General features: G+C 41.4%; 1 protein-coding gene across 2 annotated transcripts in view; it reads right to left on the minus strand.

The window, feature by feature from the left end:
• Nucleotides 1-1,637: 1,637 nt before the first annotated feature.
• Nucleotides 1,638-25,299, minus strand: part of LYRM4 (LYR motif containing 4) — a 90,130-nt gene continuing 66,468 nt past the window's right edge. For both annotated transcript variants that reach the window (XR_014618179.1, XM_084280387.1), the window contains one exon: nucleotides 1,638-1,991. Coding sequence is in view for 1 of the 2 variants with exons in the window: in XM_084280387.1 (XP_084136513.1) it covers nucleotides 1,929-1,991 (63 nt within the window). In the remaining variant the exon portion in view is untranslated. The remainder of the gene's footprint in view (nucleotides 1,992-25,299) is intronic.

The following is a 25,299-nucleotide window of genomic DNA, read 5'->3' on the forward strand; positions in this document are numbered from 1 at the left end:
AATAATCACATCCTACTTTAATAAAATGTTCATTAAATGCATTTTACACAACAGACCTAATACAAGGAGAATTACGACTCTTTTTTGCCTTTTATTTGAAGGTGAGAACAGAGGCTACATCTGTAGTCTCAGGCAGTCCTGGTACCTTATTCTGTACACTGTATCTTAAATGGAATGTGTTACTACACGTTTCAATCTAACCATACAAAATTCTAAACTACACTTTAAACAGTAGGGAGGATTGGGAGTTTGTTCTAAATTAGACACTTTGTCTATCACCTGCTTTAATAATGCTGTCACACAGCATGAACAGCACAAACCAATACAAGTTCTAAACAAAAATCAATTTTGGAAAGCAAGAAAAAAAAACCAGGAGGTTTTTATAGGCCATAGTGTCATGGAACTCACTTTGAATTTCTGTTCCTCTTCTTAAAAAAACCCACAACAACCCCCTGGGGAAAAAAGAAAAAAAAAAAAGGAAGCTTTTTCCTGTATGCCATTAGAAAAGCTTTGCACTGCTTAATTTTTTGTGAATTTCTAATAGAAAACAAATTAAAGCACAGCAATTACTTGAGGAGAACTTGACCAGAATTTTTGTTTGCCTTTTTTTAATCCATTGTCTTAAAAGTGTTCATTATACTCCATATTTAATAATAAGCAACAAAGTGCTATACTGAGTGTTCAGCCTCTGCTAGGCAAAGCTTGCTGCCAAATTATGACTTAACAGAACTGGAGTTATTGTCACATTGAGGCTCCTTTTCTCCTACAAAATTCTGGAGCATTGTGGAAAAGGAAAACTTTGCATCAAGCGATGTGGTGCCAATAGCTGCACCTCAACAAATTTAGAAAAGGATTCTGTGGTGAAAATACATTTTAAAGCTTCTGAGCCTTGGTGATGCAAGTCTTATATTCTGCTGTTCTGATCTGCTACTCAGAGCTACAGAATCATAGAAAGCATGAGATTAGAAGGGACCTGTAAAGGCCATCTAGTCCAACTCCTCTGCAGTAAGCAGAGACACCTTTAACTAGATTAGGTTGCTCAGAGCTTTGTCAAGCCTGACCTTGAATGTCTCCACCGATGGGGCCTCCACCACCTCTCTGGGCAGCTTGTTCCAGCGTCTCACCACCTTCACAGTGAAGAACTTCTTCCTAATGTCTAATCTAAACCTCCCCTGCTCTAGTTTAAAACCACTGCCCCTCCTCCTGTCGCTACATGCCCATACAAACAGCCCCTCCTCCAGCTTTCTTGTAGGCCCCTTCAGGTACTGCAAGGCTGCTATCAAGTCTCCCTTTGCTAAAAGGACAATGAGACTGGTTATTAACCCTTGAAAACTAAGGAAAGGAGTAGTGAAATTTTTTATGTCAGCTCCTGAAATGCCATGGGATGCTCTTTAAAGCAGATTGGGATATCTGTAAATATCAGTGTCAGGGAGACGAAAACTCTGTTCATCTCTGGTTTTAATATTTAAAATGAACTATGTATTTAGTAATTTAATTCAGATGCTGTATATTTTAAAATGAAAGAGGATCAATAAGAACTTAGTAACTGGTGGGTGAGGTTTTTTTAAATCTAATATGTCTTGTGCTCAGTGAGAGAAAAGGTCATCAGCAGAATAATGTATCATGTTACAGGTAGTTTAATGAAGTTTTATTGTCAAAGAAGGGCAGGAACTATTTCATCACATGGGACACGCAAGCAAAGAGATTTCAAGACTACCTTACATCCTTTTACAAACTACAGCAAAATATTTTAGAACATGTGACCCATTAGAGAATAGTACTTTGGTTGCCAAAAACTGAGTCTCTCAGGCATTTCGTCCGCTGAACAGAAAAGCTCAGACACATGCAGTGAGTTTAGGCATCTGAATGTGGCACTCTAGGATGCTGAAGATGGCCCAGTGTTGCTTCAGGGTGGAGTCTTCTCACAGCTATGTGTTCCCTGGACTCTCAATTACCAATTTCTGCGTGGAATACAGCTGGCCAATAGTAACCTGAAATCAAACCAAAATATCAGAAAGCTGAAACTGGAGAGTAAACAGGTTATAATTTCAGCTTCACAAGAGAGATTAAAAACAAACCAAGAACTGAGCAGGCCATAAATAAAGCTTTTTCATAATGGCATTTTTCTTTCTGTAGCAGCATTATTTATCAAACAATGCTTACCAGGCTCGGCCTTCAGAAAAATAACCAATACATAAAATATCTGCATACATAAAACCTTGCAATCATGACACTGAGGAGTACTGCTCAAAGGCTCGTATTAAGAGTTAAGGTTAGAAGTTACTACAGAGGAAAAGCAAACAGGCTGTACGTTTAGAAAAATGAAAACAGGAATACAATAAAAAATAGAAATATGGTTACAGTCAGCAGATGTTTCTTATTACGCTGTTTGGGTGGGGAGCCTAGGTGCAAACTGCACAGCGTGGCATTGTTTCCCCCTTCCTTTGGAGCGCTCATTTCATTTGCCTCACAAATGGTGAAAACAGTTGTACCGTTGGTTCAGCAGGAACGTTTGTCGCACGCTGGGACTGACCTCTCGTTCATGAGGTGGTATTCACACCTCCTCTGATGGTGCTTTCTAGCGCAGCGAGGAAATGAAAAATGACAGCAGTGCAACACTGATGCTTGGGCCCCCTCTTGTTCTTTGGTAGGTTCTAGCCCGCGCTGTCACGCTGTGGTCAGGTGCGCAGTAGGCGGTGGGCACGCACGGCGCTCTGCGCACACAGCGGAGGTGGGGAAGGAAGAAGTTTCATGCAAGCAGGCTAACGTAAGCAGGAGAAGACAACATTCATTTTAAAAGCCTGAGTTCTGGAGCCTGCTTTTTAATATCTATTATGCCTTTTCTTGGCTGCTATTTCTCCCCGAGGCCTGGGTACACGGTAGCTTTTTTGCATGCACAAAATTCATATATTTAAGTAGGAAATTAGGACCCCCCCAAAAAAGCAGCTAGATTCTTAATTATCTTAAACCAAATATATCTAGCAGAAATTAATACTGCACAAACTAAGCCTCACAGTAAGTTGGGAAAGAAACTCTTTGGCATTTCTCATTTACCATTTTTGAAAGGGAAAAAATGCTGGCAGCTCTTAAATAAACATTTCTCATCTATGCCCACACTCACATCACACGTAAATAATACTGCCTTTTAGGAAATGAGCTATTTCATCTTGATAAACAGCCTCGCCTGAAAACTTGCAACGCAGTGATTTTAATCTTGAAATATTTATTACGAGGGAGGATTCCCGAGCCATTCTTAAAGGAACAGAAGTTCTCCCTGCCAGCCGCTATTCCCCTCTTCTGGCACTCCACACTAAGTTAGTAACAGCATATGAACAACTTTGGTTGCTTCTGCAATTACTGAAGAAGTGTCTCGCACACGCAGTGTTTAAAACAAGGGCCATGCATAACTGTGGCATGTGTTACCACACAAATACCACACAAATTTTAAGCTGTCAACAAGTGTTACTTATCAAAGAGAACTCGCTGCTCCGAGTTCTGTGGCAGGCTATACACTTTAGCTGCTGCCTTACCGCAGACCATGCTGTAGTACTTAATTTCTGTATACTGTGTTTTGGAGCCCAAAGAATCTTTAATCCTTTCCCACACAGTACAGCAAATTTAATGGGAGGCTCAGGGGGATTACAAAAATGCTGAAACCTGAATTGCACTTTTTTTTTTCTCCACCAGCTGGGGAGATAGATGAGGCTGAGTACGTGACTTCTCAGTCAATCACATTCAGCCAGGGCAGATGGCTTTGTAGGGGAAAGGTACGAGCCGCGCTCGCTGTCCCGGTGCCAGCAGGTGACACGACCTCCGGCTGCACCTCTCGACCCCGACGCAATGAGATCAGAGATGTGCGCGTCGAGCCGCTTCCTTCGCACGCCACAGGCGCGCAGCCAGCGCTGCGCTGGCTGCTCTGCTGGGCTGCCGCAGCGTGCCTGCCTGGTGCCTCCCTCCCAGGAGCTGGGCCATGGCGCTTTAAGCTGAACTTTGAAACGTAAGGAGTTTTTTTTTTTTTTTTCTTTTTAAATAAAAAAACCCATTAGCCTTGAACTTCTACCATTACAATCCAGGCTTTCCGATGCACTTCAGACAAAACAAACAGACCTTCCGTTTATAGCTGCTGAAAAATTCCCATCTATAAACATCCACTGCCTCAGCAGAAGGGCTGCGCCGGTGTTTACACACTGACACTCATTAACCCTCTGAATCAAAGCAGTGATCTTACAGCGGTGTTTAAGCAGCAAGCATGGCTGTGGCTCGTTCCCCCAAGTCAGAGGCTGAAGCCTCTACCTATTGTATTCTTTTTTCACCCTGTGTGTTTGTAGCTTGGACACTGCATGCGATTTACTCTTCTGGTAGGTGGCTGGAAGCCAGCGCAGAGGTCAGTGTCAGGGTATTTTCATTAATCACAGGAAGCTTTTGTGGAAAAAGGCTCTGCCATTTGCTCAGCAACTCCCTTACCCAGAATTTCATTTACCTCTGTAAGGTAACGCACTGCAATTAAGTCCTGCAGGAAAGAACTCACAATAAAGAACTACTCCGTCATCAGAAGACGATGAATAGAAATATAAAGGCTGCTTTTCAGAGCTCACTGAATTATTCAAGTAATTGCCTTGCAAAATTACATATGTTACAAATAAGTCTGACAAATCCAACTCTCAAAACCTGACCTTTTGCCCTTGGTCAAAGATTTAGTAGAAGTGTCTATGGTCAGCTTGTGAACTTGAAAAACCTAATCTTGCCTTCCATCTGAATCCAGGACAAGACTTAGGGTTTCAGAATGGGATTTATCAGCAGGTACGAGACAACAAATGGGGATACAGACATTACTGAAGAGTAACACTGGTCCATCCTGTACCCTAACTGTTGTCTAGTTATTAGGTATTCATACAGAACCAGCACTTTTCCCTTCTCATGGCTGCCAGCAGCTATCATGGGGAAAAGGCCCTTCATAGAATCTTTCACTGCTGTTAGGAAAAAAGTAAACAGGAGAGATTTTTTCCAGATAACAAAATGTCAGACACGTATGAGATGCATTATGAATTAAATAGTAGAATTAAGTAAAAAGAATTAAAGAAGCAGAATTAAGTATTGAAAAAAAAATAATCCCAGTGTGCTGAAGACACTAGAATATGCCATCACCCTGACATTCAATAAATCCAATCAAGATCCCAGTTCTGAACTCTGTCCTCTCAAATGGTCTATGGAATGGCCAGTGCCTGACCCTCAGGGACACCTATGGCTGGTGAACAGGTTATGTGCAGCTGCCCCGCCAAGCCACACAACGGACACAGCTGCAGAGGGACTGCAGTGAACCAGGAGGTACCCTGAATCCTTGGGGCTGCCTTCTTATCTACTTGCAAAACACTACCAGAAGATCTTCAACTTCTGAAGGTATGGGGTATGGTGGTGTGAGTTCTATACATGTGAAGATTTTACTTTGCAGCTCAGAGTTGATGTCGAAGTGACTGCTCCTATTTCTGCAGGGCTGAAAATGAGGCAAACATTTAAAATAAAGTTTTCTAATCTGCCTCAGTCATTTTAGTCTGCATGGTTCTGCTCTGAAAAGTATGATGGCATCTTCCCTTGACAGCTCTGCCTATATTCAAAATGCCTGTCCACTTTAATAACCATCCCATTTTTATCTCCTTAGTTGTGCTGGCTCTGCAGTACAAAGGTGGCCAGGGATTTCTTTTCCCCATGTACTTTACAGAGTTACAGCTGCACGGTGAATAACCTGTGGGCTCTAACAAATCCTGCTGAGCCCTGGAGAAGATACTTTTTCTCGCTATCACTGCAGGACTCACCGATATCTTCCTGCCAAGCCTGACAATCTCTGAACTCCTAACTGCCTGCTGGGGTGAGGTCTCACTGACAAATCAAAGTAAACGCCCTAAAATTAACTCAGGTAAGTAGCTAGGCAGGAGACCTGAGAGAAGGTGATGTCTGAAAGGAAGTGGCAGTGCACAGCCAGAGTGTACACCCACACAGGCAGGTCTGGAGAAGGATGTCCATGGCTTCAGTAAAAGAACACAGAGCCAAAAGGACAAGAAATCTGGCTTGCAGTATCTCTTAGCAGGGTGGACACACGAGAAAAGGCAACAGTTTAGGTCTCAGTCCTTCAAGGAATCTTAGCACTTGCACAGCAGGTGGTGTTCTTTCATTGAGATCCTCAGCACACCACCTCCCTAACTACAATCAGGGTGTGTTTTTTTTATAAATCAATGCAATATGGCTGCAGACCCTCACAGCAGTTCTTTTACCATCATTAGTCTTAAAAAAGAAGGGACAGAAGGGCAAGTCCATGTCTCACCCCATTCGTAACACAAATACAATCGACAGTGTTCCTCTCATTTAAATACAGGTTCTGAAGTAATTCTGGGGACCAATCTTCTGCCCTCAAAGACAAACCAACCCAGGGATTTTTCATGCCAGTGTTTATTTTCTGATGCCAGACAAAGCAGCGACAGCCTAAGAGGAGATGGTGGAACACTTACTCTACACTCATCTTCCTGGTAAAGACAAGGCCTAAACACGTACAAGGTGCCACCAAAAGCACAGGAATAAGAAACCATCATAAGACAGCAATTCCTTTAGCAGTCAACTCTTTAAAAATTGATTTTCTGGGAGGGTCATCAGAGGAGAAGTAAAAAATATTGGTCTTTCTAAAAGAAATGCAGACGATAACTAAAGTTGATGCACTACAGATGGTTTTGCATATTTAACACATTTACACATAAACAAAAACATATAGGTTGTTGTATATATACAGGCATAAATATATTTTAAAAATGTATTGAAGCCCCAATATCTATATAATCATTGCTGTCTTTCTCTCTTTCGTTGCAAATTTGGTCAGTTTTGGGCCGCTCACTACAAGGACATTGAGGTCCTGGAGCATGCCCAAAGAAGCACAACGAATCTGGAGAAAGGTCTACAGTGCAGGTCCATAAGGAACAGCTGAGGGAAGTGGGGTTGCTTATCCTGGAGAAAATGAGGCTGAGGGGAGACCTTATGGCTCTCTACAGCCTCCTGAAAGGACGTTGTAGCCAGGTGGCCATTGGTCTCTTCTCCCAAGTAAGAAGTGATAGGATAAGAGGAGATGGCATCAAGTTGTTGCAGGGGAGGTTTAGGTTGGATGTTAGGAAAAGTTTCTTCATTGAAAGGGTTGTCAGGCACTGGAACAGGCTGCCCAGGGAAGTGGTTAAGTCACCAACGTTGGAGAGATTTAAGACACGTAGATGTGGTGGTTTAGTGATGGACTTGGCAGTGCTAGGTAAATGGTTGGACTTGATGGTCTTAAAAAGTCTTTTCCAACCAAAACTATTCTATGATTCTGTGAAATTTGCTTACAGAGAAGGAGCATTTACCTCATGACAGTCAGGGATCACATATAAATATATGCATTTTAATGGTTCTTTATTATGAAGGAAAAGGAAGAAGTCCTGTTCGTTAATGTCCCTATACCACTCACACACACACATATATATTTTAAATCAGACTGGTTTGTCCTGTTGCACCTGAAAAGTTAACACGTGTATCTCATGGGCACACTGCTGAAACTTAACTGGGAAGCAAGGCCACCAATGACAGTGCAGTCACATTGCATATACTGCTGCTAATCTTGGCCTCTAACACCATATGAAGAAGTTGCCCATCCCTGCTTTCCTGTGCCATGATTATAAAACGCATCTTAAGAGGATGCTGAAAAGAACAGAAAGGTACAAATAGAAGGATTCCTTTTAAGAGCCAGCAGCAGTGTTGTAATTTGCTTACTTACTATCTTCGGTGTTGGATGATGTCAGCCAATTTGCAATCCTATTGCAAACATAAGTGAAATTATAAGAAGCATTATCTTTTTTTCCCCATGCCCAAAGTCAGATATGCTTTGCAAAGGCCACTATCATAAATATTTCATATTAACTAAAGCCAGTTGAATGTTTTAAAATATATATGGACAGCAGTTTTTGAAACAATCTTGTACTGCAACAGTAAAGGCACCAATGTAGTACACTGTAGCTTAGAAAACTCGAATCAAACCAAAAACTCATCAGTAACTGTTCACTGATTTGCCAAATCTTTGTGTTGGTATTTACATACATTAAGCAAAGTTGTGTTTACATGACATTAAATGAGTTTTCCATCATGGGATGTATTCCCAGTATATACAATACTTCGGGATCAGGGCAATGGCTGTTCATCTTCTAAATAGATTTCTTTACTTTTACTTGGGAAAGAACATTGTCAGAATGCATTTAGCTCTTTAAATACACAGGTTAATCCAGTTCTTCAGAGCTGGAATCAGTATGGAAAAAAAAAAATTAAACCTGTGTGATTTTGGAGAGAATTCCCTTGTTTACAGTGATTCCTTTTGCTTGTACGGGAATGGGAAAGGAAGAGATGGGAAGCATGGAGCTGAGAAGTTCAACTATTGTGTATTTTACTTCCTCCCATGGATTGCACACACAGTTTACTTTGTTCTTTATTGCCAAAATAACTTCTCCAGCCACTGCTACATGAAGCTTTTGAAAAAGCCAGCACACCATTTCACACTCTCATTTCCTGCAAGTCTCCCGTCCCACAGGAAGAAAGAGCGTGACAAGGAAAATGCAGGGCCCAAGAACAGATGGCACGGGCAGCTGCCTGCTGCAAAGGGGAAGAGGCATCCCTCTGCTGCTGCAAAGGTAACCGTACCACGATGTCAGGCTGTGGGGCACAGGAAAGCAAGCACTGACTGATTTTGGGCTTAAACAGCCAGGTGAAGGTTTGATATGACAGACATCCAAAGAAGCAGCAGATCAGCAGAGGTAACTCTGACCAGGTGTGATCTTCACAAGCCTTCAGCACCCTGGCAATTCCAGGTTCCCTCCTCTTCTCTCTTCCTACTTGTTGCCTGCTAATAACTTCCAGCATCTTGCCTTTTCTCTCTTGATTGCATATAAACCCTCTACCTCCACAGAGCAGCAGAAACTCTTCAGAAAGCCAAATACAGAAGCAACAGGTCTTCTAAAGAGTCAGTCCCAAGTGGGTAAAGGGGAGAAACCTAATACAAGCTGATCTCTCCTCAGCATACTTTGCAGAAGAGAAAAATCACTCTGTTGAGATGCTGAGCGTGGCAAGGAAAGGAATAGAAAACATTAGTACTTGAACACACAGAGACAAAGACCTGGATAACATTGTGCTGAGTGTGGTATAACAGGTACTCTAGTAATGCTGAGACATTTGGTATGTAAATGCCCAAACCATTCACAGGGGACCCTATGTTTGTAGCAACTGCATAAGCAGAATTCACCAAAGCCTGCGGGAGTGCCTGCCTTACTTTTGTCAGTAGGATAATACAACAGCCACTGTCACAAAACACACGTTCTGCACTACGTCCAGGAAAATACTGTAATGTTTGTGTATCACAAATAAACTGACTCCACAATACCTACAAAGACTAAATGGTCATTCAGAATGAAAATATTTCACCCCGCGGTGTCCTCTTGGTTCACTAATTTTGAGAGATTTTTGGGATGAAACACTGAAGAAAAAATAGCCCTTATAGACAGGTATAAAAAACTTATCAATATGCTTACTGAGAAGTGAGATAAAGTAATTTTGTAGCACTAATAGGCCTGTGCACTACTGTAGAACTAAAATGAACTGCCACTTTACATTTGACAGAAATTTAAAGACGTTCTTTACAGCATTTATATTTGACATCAGATGCTAGAAACACAATGTCCTGAAAGAATCAACTTTAACCTTACTCCCCTTGTAAACTGGGAAAAGGGGCTGCAGGGAAGAGCTGCAGAACAGTTACACAAGGATGCATGTGGAATGTTCATAGGGTAATGTCTTTCAGGAAATTATGTAACCATGTGTGCTCACCCTCATTTCAATACAGCACATCACACTCCACCACGTTTATCCTCCTTCCTATTTTCTGAAAATTTCTGCAAAATTTCTGATTTTGTCCTAAACGACTGGAACTCAGAGAAAGTTCCAGAGGCAGCAAATGGCACACAGACTTCTTGTATTTTCAACTAGCATTTGCCTAAATGATTGTGTCTAAAGCCTCAAAAAACTTGCATGCTTTATCTTCACCATATTTTTAAAGGAACAATACATAAAGTCAACACAAGGCATCAAAGTACGTGCACTGGGAAAGTCTGAACTTCTGGAGCTAAACCATCTTGAGACAGCAGGTACCAAGGGATTAAGGCCACTGAAAACAAGACTGGCTGGCTGTAGTTCTGGGAAAATGCATCTGAAGGTCTGAGTGTGAGATACATGCCAGAGAAGGTGTTGGAACTCCCACAGATAAAAAAAAGTTGAAGAGGGTGTGAGCCCAGCGTGTTGAGAACAGCCAAAGTCGATGATTCTTCAATGAAGAAAATGCTATCAGTGCAGCGGCACAAGGCAACACAGATTGCTCTAGAAAATGTGTTTGGCTTGGCAGCATGGAAAACCTTGGTCACCTGCTGCCTTTGAAGCCAGTAGATATTCTGATCCCAGCTGGGCCTGTGCTTCCTTCCACTCAAAGCTTGTGCCTGTGGTATCTTACACAGCACAACAGTCACCCACACACATTCACTAAACTTCCACTTCGATTTTTATAACCAACAATTTTTCACAGTGTCTACAGTACCAAAGCATGTGACTGCCCATAAACCTGCAGCAATAATCACAGACTCACAGACTGGTTTGGGCTGGAAGGGAACTCAAAGACCATCAAGTTCCAACCCCCTGCCACAGGCAGGGACACCCTCACTAGGCCAGACTGCTCAAGGCTCCATCTAACCTGGCCTTGGACACTGCCAGGGAGGAGGCAGCCACCAGTTCCCTGGGCAGCCTGTGCCACTGTCTCACCACCCTCATAGTGAAGAATTTTCTAAAATCCAATCTAAATCTACCCCTTCTCTTCTCCAGACTGAACACCACCAACTCTCTCAGCCTGTCGTCATGATGCTGTGAGACAAACAAGTACGTGACATGTATTATGCTTGAGGACTGAGGGGATGCTGCTCCTTGCAGGATCCTACTCAATATTTTACAGAAAGTATACTGTGGTGGGCAGAATCGCAGAAAGGTATAATTACTCTCAGAGTTCACATCTTATATTACCTGTTTGAGCAAAAGAATTAACTGTAACTGGTAGGAAAAGGGCAGAAATTAGGACAAGTTGATACAATCAACTGTGGAAAGATACACCAAATAAAGGGAATATTTTTCCTTTCAAGCAGAACATACTCATGCACCTCTAGTGAGGCAATACAGTATTTTACTAACAAGGTCTTTCAGCATTTTTTTTTGGGAAAAAGGGTCAATCATGTAAGATAGACATTTTTGCAGGCAATAAGACACAGAGAAACTAATTTTTTTACTGTCCTTCAAGGCAGCAAAATCCCAGGATTAACCTTAATTTTATATGAGGAACAATTTACTGATGTTACCTTACACACTCCTCAGATATGATTACAGACTGAGCTTTTCTCTCTGCATGTTCAAATGACAAAATTAAATTTGAAAGGGCAGAAACAACTGAGTTAATCTTTAGAAAATATATCTATATTTTCAATGATACATTTTTCATTGGATGTTTTTTATCCAATCTGTATCTTCACCCAGAAAGGAGTATCTCATCTATGTAACTACTTACATGTCAAGTCCCTGTTGCAGTTGTTTATCTGATGTGTAAGTGTATAAGGAAAGGAATAAAAGTTTTTAATTTTCTGTGTTAACAAGACTACATTTTTTGGCAAAATTCTATCAGATTACTAAACTACAGTCATCTGTTCCTGACAGAATCACAAAGATAATTTCCTTGTTTATCTGACTTTCTCTGATGGAGGATATCCTAGGATTTCTTTTTTTCTTGCTCAGCCATCATTCTTGGTTTAGTATCTCCAAATTCCACACCTGGATAGTGATCCTGACCTTCAAATAACTTTTTTTGCCCCCTGTTTTAGGGGATCACCTCTTGGGAACCAATGACTTCAGCATTTGGAATTTCAGTTGGAAAATGCGTTGTCCAGACTGTCTACACTCTTCAAAAACCCGAGTAAGAAGCAGCTTGAGAACAATGCTTTAGGACTGAGGATGGGTTTGCTGAACTTCAGTCAAGGTTTGTGACTGAGTTTTCACTTGCCATCTGTTGTACTGTGGACACCCTGAGATCAGTTCTCTGGTTCAGCTCGGACTCCAAAGCAACACTCCAGTCAGAAAAACATGACTCTGATCTACTGTACTACTCAGTCTCTGCAGACCCGTAACTGCACTGGGTTTGCATCACGCTGTCCCTCTTGAAGATACTCCAAGTGAAGGATGTAGACTTCTGTCTTACTATAACCTCTCCCCTGGGGTAGGAATTGCTACCTCTGCCCAAGTTTAGGGCAGTCTTGTGCCATCAATCTGCTCGCCAGCCAGCGAGCTCATGCTCAGCCAGCTCCATACGCAGAGGAGTTAACTTCCCAGTGCCCCTCAGCCCAGTCCTTTTTACAAACACTAAGAAGAATTAACAAGGGAGAAAATAATTATTTGCAAACCCTCCAGCTTTTGAGCAGGAGATATCTGTGTTTGAGTGGATATGGTGTATAGCTTACATTAACTCCTTTAATTGGAATAAACGATAGCAGCAGTTTTTTCTTTTTTTGGTGAAGATAAATGACTGGGTTTAGTGCAGCTGGTAAGAGCTAATTCTGTACAAAGAGTTCTTCTCCGTAGTGTGGGTGGCAAAACATTTTCAGCAACTGGCTTAATTAGTTCTTCTTTCTTTCCAATAGCACAGGACAGTTCACAGAAGGAAAAAAAAGAAAAGAGAGATTATAACAGAAGATGGGATATAAAACAATCCTGTTTGCTCTTCTGGTTTTGCCAATTCTCCCTTATTTAATGTCACGCTAAATGACTGCTTGCCCTGGTATTTCCCAGCACAGAAAACAATCAGGAGTGAGAAGTTAGCACTTACTCCAAATATAGGCAGGGAGCAATGTCTGTTCCTCTGCACAGGATAAAGCAGAACATTCCTCAAACAAAACACCCCGGCCAAAACCACACAGCGCAGCGACGGGATCGCCACAGAGGGCTTTCCCCTCAGCAGAGCTACCATACGGCTGGTGGGTGGCTCGTGTAGCGAGGACTGGGGAGCTCGAGCTGCTGACAAGCCCCGCTCCCCAGTGCGACCTCTCTGACACGGATCGTTTGTATGACAAAAAACAACACGGGTGCCAAGTACAATCATTTCAGCTTCACTGCTCCCAGCGCACCACTGCACACCAGCTGCAGCGCAACAACCCACCGCCGCCAAGAAGCGGTAACTTCCACACACAGACACCTCCCTTGCCCTGTGAGCCGGCCAAAAGCACTAGGGCTTGTCCACCAGCATGCACGCGGGTGTGCAAACACTCCCCAGCTGTCAGCAAGACACAGCTCCTACCAGATAAAAACTGGGCTTGCAAGATCCGCTTGACCTTCTGAACGTCAGTGATGCAAAGGGTGAAAGGCCAGGAAGGATACAGATGTTTGTATTTACCTTCGTTATCGGCTGTTCAGGAAACAGCTGGACATTTTTTCCTGACTGTTTTGTTTTGAGTAATGACTGGAGCTGTATTTGAGCAATGTACAAATCTATTTAAAAAACAATCCAAGGGTTAACAAGCCATTACCCATGGTTCTCTTTCTCCTAACTAGACTGAAGGAAGGCAGGATTACAAAAAACCTCTGTTAGGAAAAAGTGAACGTGCAGGGGAAAAACAGATTAAAACTGAAGGAGTACTTTATTCAGACAAACAAAATAACCAACTAATGAGGAAGCTGTCCACATATCTTCAAGAAAAAGCATGCAGTGAAACCACAAATAACAGTGTTTATCTGTATTTAGTTGGTTTCTGGGTTTTCTTAATTATTTTTGTATTTGCCCATTCATTGATTCTGGCAGCAAGTGGAAGACAGGGGGTTGCTCCTATAGATAATATTAGGCAGAGCAATTAGCAACAAAAACCAATTACTACTTCTTATAACTGCTCATTTATGGTGTGAGCAACTTGATATTAAGAATAATATTATCTAATGACTTCAAGCTGAAAGAGGGTAGGTCTGGATTATACGTTAGGAAGAAATTCTTTACTTTTTCAATACTAATCATCTTTTAACAAAAAAAAATGGTATCAAACTGAGGTCACTCCTTTGCTTCAAAGCCACATGGCAGCTTGTCCCACAAGGTTGTAAATACCTGCCCATCTCTCTCTGCTTTAGATACAAGCCCTCTAACACGTATATATTGGAAGCACCCACCACAAGAGCTTCTATCTCACTGTGCTCCTTTGTCTCAGATCATGTTAGGGGACATAAATTCAATTTTTCCCATCACAGGGGGAAATGTTCATTTGTTAAAGGATATTGTAAGAGATGGACTAAAACTCATCCTAACTACTAGAGCCTGCCTGAGTCAATGTGCCAGTGTTACAAAACTTCCCATGCAAACTGAGGAAGTTGATTTTAGAAACAAGAAAGATAAATACCAAGCTTTCACAAAAAGCTGCTTTTCATGTGAAATTTTAATTAGGCAATAATTATCTATGGACCATTTTAGGTAGAAACTTTTCTCAGGAAATACAGTGGTAACACATTTGTCCCTTCTGTGGCTCCAATGATGTATGGCAGGAGTTCTCCTTAGGTTTCCCCTTCCCATCACCCAGCTAAACTCTGAAGCCGTAGTTCTACAGTGATGCCAAATTTCCCTTCATTATGAAGGCTGTGAACAAGATGATCTGCTGAAAGATTAGAAGCAATTTTTTAATATATGTAACGTATTATGTCCTTTAACATACACTTTAACAAATAAAAAAAAAGCCTTGATCACTCTGTGCTAGACTGTTTATTTTCCTGTTTAAAAAGACCTTGCATGTAAGCCTGTGTATAAAAGAAAACTCCCTTTGGGGAAAAAAAAAACCCACAGAGAAGCGAGCCAGTAGATGGCATTGTGGCACTTCAAAAGACATTCCAGAAAATTCCACTTAAAAAACATGCAAACCTAAGTACTGTATTTAACCACTTACTGCTTACCCAATGCAGTATTTTGCTGCTGCTCAATGCTACACATGCACAACTGAATAAACAAAAGCACTCGGTGCGGCTGCACTGTCACAGAATCATAGAACGTACCGAGTCGGAAGGGACCCATAAGGATCAGCAAGTCCAGCTTGCCCTGAAACAAATCTCTGCTCTGGTTCCCCATTCCAAATAGCTCTGTATGCTAGATTTACAATCCCAGACTTGAAAAGGTGATCTTTATTTGATGACTAATCTCCCACGACCCATGACCATCAAGGGGATACAGGAAATTATGTGATTAGTTGAAAAATATTTCCTAAAAAGTAATCATATACAGGATCTTACAACAATTGCAGATGATACTATTTCCTGCCATACAGAAACTAGCATGGAATAGATATTATCCCTTTCAAAATAAATTTCTAGAGTATTTTATGAATACTCTCATTTTCTTTCAGTTAAACTGCTGATATCCCCTCAGAGGTAGAGATGAGAAGACTGTAGCAAGCGTTTCTTGTGCAACAGAGCAGTTCTGTGTATTGCTAAACCCACAAAACCTTGCGACCATTTCAGAACGCAATGTACAAAAACCTCAGGAATTGAAGAATTATATTCCATACACAGGCAAACTTATTTACACTGAAGAGTTGTAATTATCAGTAGTTTACCTGCACACTACTTTATAGATAAATCTGCTCTACCTTGACCAGCTCTGAGCAGGGTGCTGGACCTCAGACCACCAGAGGCCCCTTCTAGTCTCAGGTGTTCTGTGAGGCTTACGTATCAATGCCCTTCATGATATGAATCTTTAAGATAAGGTCTAGTTTCACTTGGTATTCTTTTATCAGGAACTTCTTAAAATCCTTGCATCATAATAAAAACCATTCAGGATAGTGCAACATGGCTCTTAATTAAATTCAACAGTGTATGCTAGGTGTTGTTCAGTTGTGTATGGTCATATTTTTTCATGTCATTTCTACTAGACCAAATCAAAGCAGTCTAGCTTTCCTGATGGAGAATTTCAACTTCAGGTCTCCATTTCCTGATAGGCCAATACTTGGATTAAGAAACAAACAAGCAACTAAAACTTTGTCCACAAATTAAAGCGATAGCTCAAATATTTTTGCAAAAAGCATTGTGCTCACTTCAGCACAGCTGTTTTTTGTGTGTGGAAATCCCCTTCCTGTAACCATAAGTAGCTTTTAAAGACGCAATGGAAGAAAAATGTTTCTTCTGTCCCCTTATGAAGGTATGAGGATTACCGTGAATATTTATATACTAAAACCATATGTCTCTTTCTGGAATGGAGATGGTCAGGTCAGACTGCAGAACCCAGGAGAATAAGGCAAAGGGTTCCTTCCTTCTAAGTTATCCTGTCCATAGAGGTAGATGACAAGTGTCACAAACCCAAAAGCATTTCAAAGAGAAAAGAACAGCGTAAGACACAACACAAGCACTGTGGTACCAGATCAATTCCAGTATCCATCTTTTCCAGTATGTTGTCCCCACCACTGGCCACCAGCGGTTCCCCACGCAAAGGGAGTGTGACGCACATGGGTACAGGCTTCTGTGGTCACTGGACACAGAGGCGGCATTCCAGCAACATTCTGGCAACTTCAGAGCTGTGTAGCTACAACCATACCACCATTTTAACAGACTTGATTAATTAGTCTGACTTGTTTGAACCCGTCTACCTGCCAGTCCTCCCCAGCATGATTTCTACCACAGAAATGTGCATGTCATACTTATTTTCAACTCTCAAACTTCATGGCTGATTGCTTTGCTTAGACCTTGTGAAAGAGTAAAACCAGGAAAAAACATCACTCTGACCCACAGGAAGATGATGCTGGGTCACCTGATAGCTTTGCCTTCCAGGAAATTCACATGCAACTCCCAATTGTTACGTGCCTGTTTGGACTGCATTGAACTGTGATTTGCAGGGGACACCACCTTGTGAGAAATGAGTTCATCTTGTGTTCATCGGTTACCCTCTGTTACCAGGAGCGTGGTTGTTGAGGAAGGCAGCCTGACCCATACCAAGGCAGACACTTCTGTTGCAAGATTTGGCGGTTTTGCCCTTGCAACTGATTCCACAGAATCCAATTTCCTCCCAAACACATTCAAGTGCCTTTTATCCTGTGGCATACTTGTAAATGATGATCAGCGTCATGCAGCCAGCGCCTCAACAGAATCCGAGCCGGCACACGTGTGAAAGTACTCATCCTCTGATTGCACCTAGTAGTATTTTCTCAACCCATTCAGTGGCTCCTGGTGTAGTGGCCAGCTGCTACTAAACAAATTGTACTGTATCTAGTATTTGTTTCAGAGAATGGCAATTATAACTAACCTGAAAGACAAGGGATTTTTCAAAGATGCCTGCTGTTTCAAAACCCCCACTGTAAACAACTAGTATAAACGACTTTTGGAATTTGTTAAAAATGGGCTTGGTGCTGATTCACCAGAGCTGAGGCCACTGTTTAACCCAGCACCAAAGGGGATTTTCCCAGCTACAAAAAAAAAAAAAAATAATGGTGACAACTGTGGTTGTGCCACAGGCTTTCATTACTCTTCCAGATCACAACTGCAGTCAGGAAAAAAATACCTGCCCTTGCTTGCACAGACACTGGGAAGATTTGTGGTAAACTTCACACTAACAGAGTCTCCAAAGTTTTCCCTGTTGCTCTGCTGCTTATAAGACTGGTGACTATTTCTGCAAGAGCAACTTCCTAAACCATACCCACCTACAACCACAGAGCATCTGGACCAGGCACAGAGCTCAGTCTCACGGTTCCCTCAGGCTGGAGGCTCCCCACTGACAACATCTGTCCAGAAGGAGAAGCAGATGGCCAACTTCTCCAGACTTGTCTGCCCACCTGACCTGATGTTCTTTATACCAGTCACTTGGGCAGATTTAAAACATGCTGATAAAATCCCTGGGGTAAATTAAAGAGTTAATTATGTGACAATACTTTCTGGTCTTACACATTGAACTTAATCACTAGGACTGTATGCACTTTCACTAAAAACTAGACCGATGGAAAATGTTTTATCCTCAACATAATACATTTACTAATTTGCTGTATAATTCCAGGATTACTTGACAACTTCTTGCCATTTCTGAAAGCAGTTTGACAGATTTTTCCAGGCAGTCTGACCCTGCCTACAGCAAATCTATGTGAGGTACAGTAATATCTACTGCTCACAAGTAAAAGAGAAAGCTCTCAACTCAGCAAATTATGTCTTTACGAAAAATTCTGAGAAATCTTACAAACTGGTGCACAGGATCTTCTGTACAAATCAGCATTTATAGACTGGTATTTCTCACTGTGCTGCAAGCTCACAATCCAGTGAATAGTTACATTACAAGACACCAGCAAGGAAGACACACAAAGAAGTAGAGCTAGCCAGCTAGGAATTTCTTTAAACTGCAAACATGCAAATAAAATGTAACCAGTAAGCTAAAAATTTCTAATCCTGATTTTTCAACATGTATATTCCTTCCTCCATAAGCTTATTCTTTAACCTCACAACCAGCTACTGGAGAAAACCAAATTAATGGCTTCTCTGAAGGAAAGGCTAGAGCTACAGAGCAAGTCCAATCAGTTTGGGAGAGGGAAGTTGTAAATGTTTCAACTATAGACTAAGCTATATGAGGCCTTTTACGTGATGAGAGAACTGTGATAATCGAACCATGAGACCAAACAACACAGAAAAGCAGACTTCCTAAATTCACAAGCTATTTGTAATTTGGACAAGACAGAGCAACAAGCTACCACAAAATACTTTCTACTGAATGTAGGGCAAAAGCCACACAACATGACAATATCAAACTGAGGTCACTCCTTTCCTTCAAAGCCACATGGCAGCTTCTCCCACAAGGTTGTAAATACCACTCTCTGGTTTAGATACAAGCCCTCCAAAACATATAAATTGGAAGCACCCACCACAAGAGCTTCTATCTCACTGTGTTCCTTTGTCCCAGATCATGTTAGGGGACATAAATTCAATTTTTCCCATCGCAGGGGGAAATGTTCATTTGTTAAAGGATATTGTAAGGGACGGACTACTACTTGCCCTAATTACTAGAGCCTTCCTGAGTCAATGCGCCAGTGTTACAAAACCTCCCAAGCAAACTGAGGAAGTTGATCTTAGAAGCAAGAAAGATAAATACTGAGTTTTCACCAAAAGCTGCTTTTCATGTGAAATTCTGATTAGGCAACAATAATAATCTATGGACCATTTTAGGTAGAAACTTTTCTCAGGAAATACAGTGGTAACACATTTGTCCCTTCTGTGGCTCCAATGATGTGTGGCAGGAGTTCTCCTTAGGTTTCCCCTTCCCGTCACCCAGCTAAACTCTGAAGCCATAGTTCTACAGTGATGCCAAATTTCCCTTCATTATGAAGGCTGTGAAGAACCGCAGAACAACTTCTAAATCTGTGGGACAGTTATAAAAGCACAGAGCCAAACAGTACAAGCAGATGCAAAGTTTGGCTTGGCTCATGTTAGGCTAATGAGTTTTCGACTCTACGGTTTCATACCTGAAAAGTGACTGAATGTCTTTTCAGTCTTTGTCTTACTCTACTTTCATCATCACCATTATATGCAGCCCCTGCACACAACAGAGCTCTGGGATAACCCTGCCAAAGAGGTTTCACTCTTACAAAAAGGATGTTGATCGGTTCATTTGTGCAAGAATCCAGTTCAGGAGGAAAGCAAAGTCAGGCCACTCTGGATCTGACAGTGGACCCCAGGTTCCTGAATATGTTTTTCTAAGGTTATGTCAGCCAAATGGGCAGGAAAACCCAATGGTGTTCAACAGTGTTGAGTGTCCCACCTGCAGTCACTAGTTTCATGGTAAGAGGGCTGGGGGGAGGGAAGCTGTTTCCTAATGTGACAACAAATCATCCCTTACCAGTCTGTTCAGTAAGAGTACTTGAGAAGGCCAGAAGCCCGTACCAGTAGGCCATAGATAACGTAAACAATGAAACCAACCCCAAACCAAACCTTAGTCAATATTGGACAAGAAGAAACCATCTTTTAGAAATTAAAAAGATACTGGCAAAAACTGGCAATAAATTAGAAATGATCCATTATTTTCATAGGAAGCAGGAGCTTTCCATCTATTTCAAACCATGGCAAGACCCCTTGAAGTCAGGCATCATTTACTGCTAAGTTAAATGATGGGAAAGAAAATGCTACATATGAGTGCCCAGAATTTTAACACACTGCATTTGCCTTTATATCCATGAAGGACCATTTCTACACTGGTTAAACGCTGAGAACATAAATTTTTACTGAACGTGTTTTGCTTCTGCTGTAAAAATACAAGAAAGAAAAAAAGGCTCTGACACAGAGATTTGGTCTCTTTGTGCCAATAATACTGGTCAATATTAGCATGTAAGTTTTTAATGATTCACTTTATTGTTTGATTATCCACTCCCCCAAACCACCTTAATTAGCAGAAATATTGATTTTACAATGCTCAGTCCTACAAGCTTAAGAAATATGAGCCGATAAACCCTAGTCCTGAATAATAAAAAGATTAAACTGATACAGTAATAAAATCGTAACAAAGGGAAAATGTCCTCCTGCATCTAAATTGAGTTGCAGTAGATAACATTTTAAATAATTTTAGTTTGAATCCTGCTGAGGCAAACATTTATGGAGTGCTGCCTTGAGAAGCAAGTGTTCCTTGAGAGGATGTGATTATACTATTGCCACGATGCACTGTCTGGTTCAGAATATTCCCCCTGAAGTAAAACAGTCATGAGGCAAAGCAAACAGTGCCTATGGTCTACCTGACAAGCTTTTGGTATGAAGGAGAAAAGCCACTTGCTCCAAATTCAATTCTTAAAAGGACTGACAGAAAGTTACTGCTTTTTTGCACAGCATATAAAAAAATCATGTCAACGTTTTTTTTTTTCCCCCAGACTTCTATCTAATAAAAATTAACTTTACCCTTCAAAAAGATGATTCAGATCATCTTTTCAGTCTTAGAAACAGTACCACAGTTGTGGTCAATGGACATACATGTAAAACAGCAAAAAGAACTCCAGTCTTCATAACATAGATAGACTTCAAAGTCTGAAGGGACAAGCACAATATGTCAATGTTAACTTCTGTTTTAAAGCAGCCACAGTATTGCCAGTAATTCCTGAGATAAAGCCGTAACTATTTTAGCTACAGAACCTTCTTTTAAATTCTGCATTTGCACAAGTGTATTTGAAATAAAACATTAGCTGTCCTCTCTAATAAAAGATTAAACACTCTCATTAAGTGCCCAGCATGATCATTTAGTGGAAGAGTTGTCACTTCATATGTTTTAGTAAAAAAGTAGACACCCTCCTCCCCCAAACACTCCTCCTCTTCCCCATTTCTTTAAAGCACCAACCTACACTGCTAGGGCAGCACTCATAGAAAAAGAGGGAGCAAATGGTTTTTAAGTAAAAAGACCACATTTTAATCCATTCTTCCTTGAAAGTAAATGTATCTTTCAGGAGAGATAAAAAGCATGTCTTAGCTGTAAGTCAGTCCTTATGTAAAGAACTAAAGTAAATAACTAAATCCTGGCTAATATTTGACAGTTGCTGCCTTATGGAAACAGTAAGGTCTGCAAGGACAGTGGCAGAATGATTAAATGGTAAAACAGTATGTCAGCTGTTGAAGAGATTAAAACCCAACAGCCTGTGTAACAGCAACAACAACAAAGATCAACAGGACAACAGCAAGCGGTGGCATCAGCATTCCCAGAAACGTGTCTGTCAAAGCAGCTTTCATTCCTATTCCGGCATCTAAGCGAGTACCTAAACTCTCAAGCGTGCTGAAGCGTGGAAGGCAGTGAGACCTCCTAAGGTTCAGCCCGTTTACCAAATGATGTTTGCCTAAACATCAACTTGGAATGCTCTTTTGCCTTTCCCTTACTTTCCTTTCTCTTTTCTTTTCAAAGATGTTTTTGGCACCGCTGGCGTTCGCAGCTGGTTCTGAGTGTTGGGTGACAGAGGATGCCCGCTCCCGGCTGCTGGGAGGGAGTCCCTGTGGAGCTGTTCCATGCCGGCCGCTTCCTGAAGCCGAGGGTTATCACATGGCTCTGCGGGTGCGCTGACACGCCTGTAACACTGATTATGAGTCACACACACAATGCAACACAGACAGGACTCTCAAACAGTACCTCAGGCAGAGGTACATTTTCTTCCCACTTAGACAAACCAAGACTCCTCCTGATCTTGAGTCCTTTGCTTCTCCTGAGAAATGCACCACAGTCAAAACCAGCTAGTGGGGCAGGCTACAGAAGGCATTAACCCCCCCCTTATGACAGTGTATGTGCAAGACATGGTCTCACGAAGTTTTCTTAGGGTTGCCCAGGCCCCTTCAGTTCCGGCTGTATCAGGAGAGCAGACCTACCCTAAAAGAAGTTTAACAAGGAGTTGCATGGACCATCAGCATGAGTCAGGAGCTGATATGTACCGAGTCTCACCCTACTGTCAACAACAGGTGACTGGGAGAATGGCAGCCAGAGGGCAGCTGATTGGGCTTCCTGCATTTGGTGGCTACTTGCAAGTGAGCAATATGGTAACAGCTCAAGCTTTCAACAAGATGTTTCAAAGTTTTCCTTCAGATCGCTTTACTTTAGCTATGGTTTTGCTTTCATTGACCTTATTGAGAAGACTGATGATGAAAACCAGATTTATCGGAACTCGCTTCTTTATCTGAATGGTACCTTCAAAGTTTATCTAGCGTCTGGCTATAGTGTCCCTAAGGCTGCTAATAAAACTAAATGTGCTCTTTGAATGGATGCAGCATGCTGCTTGTTCAGGTCTTTAGCCATTTACCAGAAAAACCTTGACTTACATTCCTTAATTAGTAGAATTTACTGAGAAATTCACACAAAGGACAAGTAGATGCATGGATTTAATTAATAAGGCAGCAAATGATGCAAACAGAAATAAGATATTATCTACTTTAAAATAATTAGGTAAATAGATTCCTATAGAAAAAGCAGGTTTAAGGTCACAGTCAGTGCAATTGTAACAACTGAAATGGACAGGGTACTGACTCCTACCTGTTACTACAGCTTCCAATTCTCACTTTTTTAGTGTTTTCAGCACTCCAAACTTTTTTCTTATATTAGTAATTTAGAAAAAAAAAAAGTTTTGTTCTGTGACAGCACAATTTACCATAGGTAATTCAAAACACTTTGCCAAATGGATGTTAAATGACACGTTTACTGTGATGTAATGCAATAACCACTACCTGGTTGAACCTTCTGGTAGAAAACTTGAGTATCTGCATGTAAACAATAAATGTTTTTTCAGCCTTCAGGTCTGCTTGACATTGAGAAGAAATCAGCACTCATCAGCTACTTTCAGTTCCCACAGATCAGACCCGTGCTGCTGTCCCCGAGTCAGGATACACAGTGTAAACTGGTAACATTTGAGGAAAATGAATCAGAGGACCCAAGCAGTGCACAAATGAAGGTGAAACGTTACTGCTTTGTCTAAAATAGTCATTAAGAATTGTAAATTTTGTCTTTAGAGATTTTCCTCCTAAGTTCCTGAACCAGAGAGCGCAAGAGAACAAGGCAGAGGCTGATACATTCAACTACGCAGGATCATTTACAACTGACCAATCTGACCAAAGACAGTGATCTGCTCAGGTTGTTACTCCATTATCATTCTCCTGTTACTGAACATTGCTTCTAAGACTACAGGTACACTTAGGAGACCTTTAAAGAATGCCAGCAAGAAGGTTCCTATACAGTATTTTCTGGCAGCTGCAGAGCAACTTCGAAATCTTCTCTTGCAGTACAACCACATGAATACAAAGGCCTTGCAAAAGCAAGCACCAAGTAAAAATGACTGGTGGTGTCTGCAGGAAGGAAACAGCTTAGATGTGGAGCTTCCAGGCACACAATCCTGTCAGATCTCCTCTTCTAATCACGAAAGTAGTTAGAACATGCAAACCAAAACTAACATCTTCAGATTTCCCTGAAGACTTCAAGCATGGCTGCTGAGTTACACACCTATACTGGCAGCTAACACTTCCCAAATTTTGTAAATTTCTAGTTCCTGTAGAAGATGAGAGGTTGAGGATGAATAATGTTAGAGGCTGTGCATGCATGAGGAGACTATGTACCTCACTGATTACTCCAAACTGCAGCTATTGAAGGATGATACATTGTGGACAGGCAATAGGAGATGGCTGCATTTGTTAGTAGAAATCCTGAGCCTCTCAAAGCATGCACTGTTCTATATGTTATTATCCCAGGCCAGCAGGTAGGTATCTAATGACCAGATTTTCTTGCCAGCTCAAGTTCTTTGGCATAAGAATGATGGTTCAAAACCGCAACTAAGAGCCAGCTGGAACTACTACTGCCATTATTTGCCATAAGCCACAAAATCCAATTCTCTCAGTTGCAATGTACTGATACAGCCTTCCAGCTGTGTCTCAGGTTGTGACAGAGAGAAGTGAATACGGTTTTACAGCACTACTTTCTCTGCAATTTTTGATGTTCAGTTGTGTACCCTAAACACACTGATTCATGTCAGGAATGTAACCAACAGGCAGTAGAAGCAGCAAACCTCTGCTGCCTCAGCTAGTTCTTGCAGTGCCAGCTCACGGCGTGGCTCCAGCTGCTCAAAGGGGTTGCCCAGTATTCATCTTTCAGTATCATAAAACATACACTGGAGGACAAGGACACATGATGTGTTCCTCACTCTGGGCCTACAGATTCACTTCATGCTTTGCTGTTACCCCACATCAATCCAAGCTACGATGAAGTGGACATAACGTTACTCACTCATCAAATTCAAAACTGACGATGTGCAAACATTTACCCAAAGCACAGCATGGAATTAAAAGAAAAACCCACAATTAACCTATCGGCACTCAGACAGGTTACATCAAAGATATTTCTCTTACTCCTTCATCTCATTTTTTGATTTCCTAACAAAATGGCAGACAGGCTTCCAGCCTTTGCCTGTGCCCCCATTCCTGTCAAAGTACCTTAGTTTTGACATCTGTTTCATGGCTGAGAACACCACCACTGACCCCACCTCTGTGCAATGAACAATGTCTTTCTTCAGCAAACCATAGCTTAATATATTAACTTCTAATTTTTGCATTGTGTGTCAAATGCATCACAAACGTTGTTGCCCTGAAATCTAGAAGCATTTTATTATGTAAAACAAAAAAACTCACCCTGCAAAATACGTGTTTTGTAGCACAAATATTAAGAATAATTACATATTACTGAATAGC

This window comes from Gallinula chloropus (genome assembly GCF_964237585.1).
Source record: "Gallinula chloropus genome assembly, chromosome: 2".
Lineage (NCBI taxonomy): Eukaryota > Metazoa > Chordata > Aves > Gruiformes > Rallidae > Gallinula > Gallinula chloropus.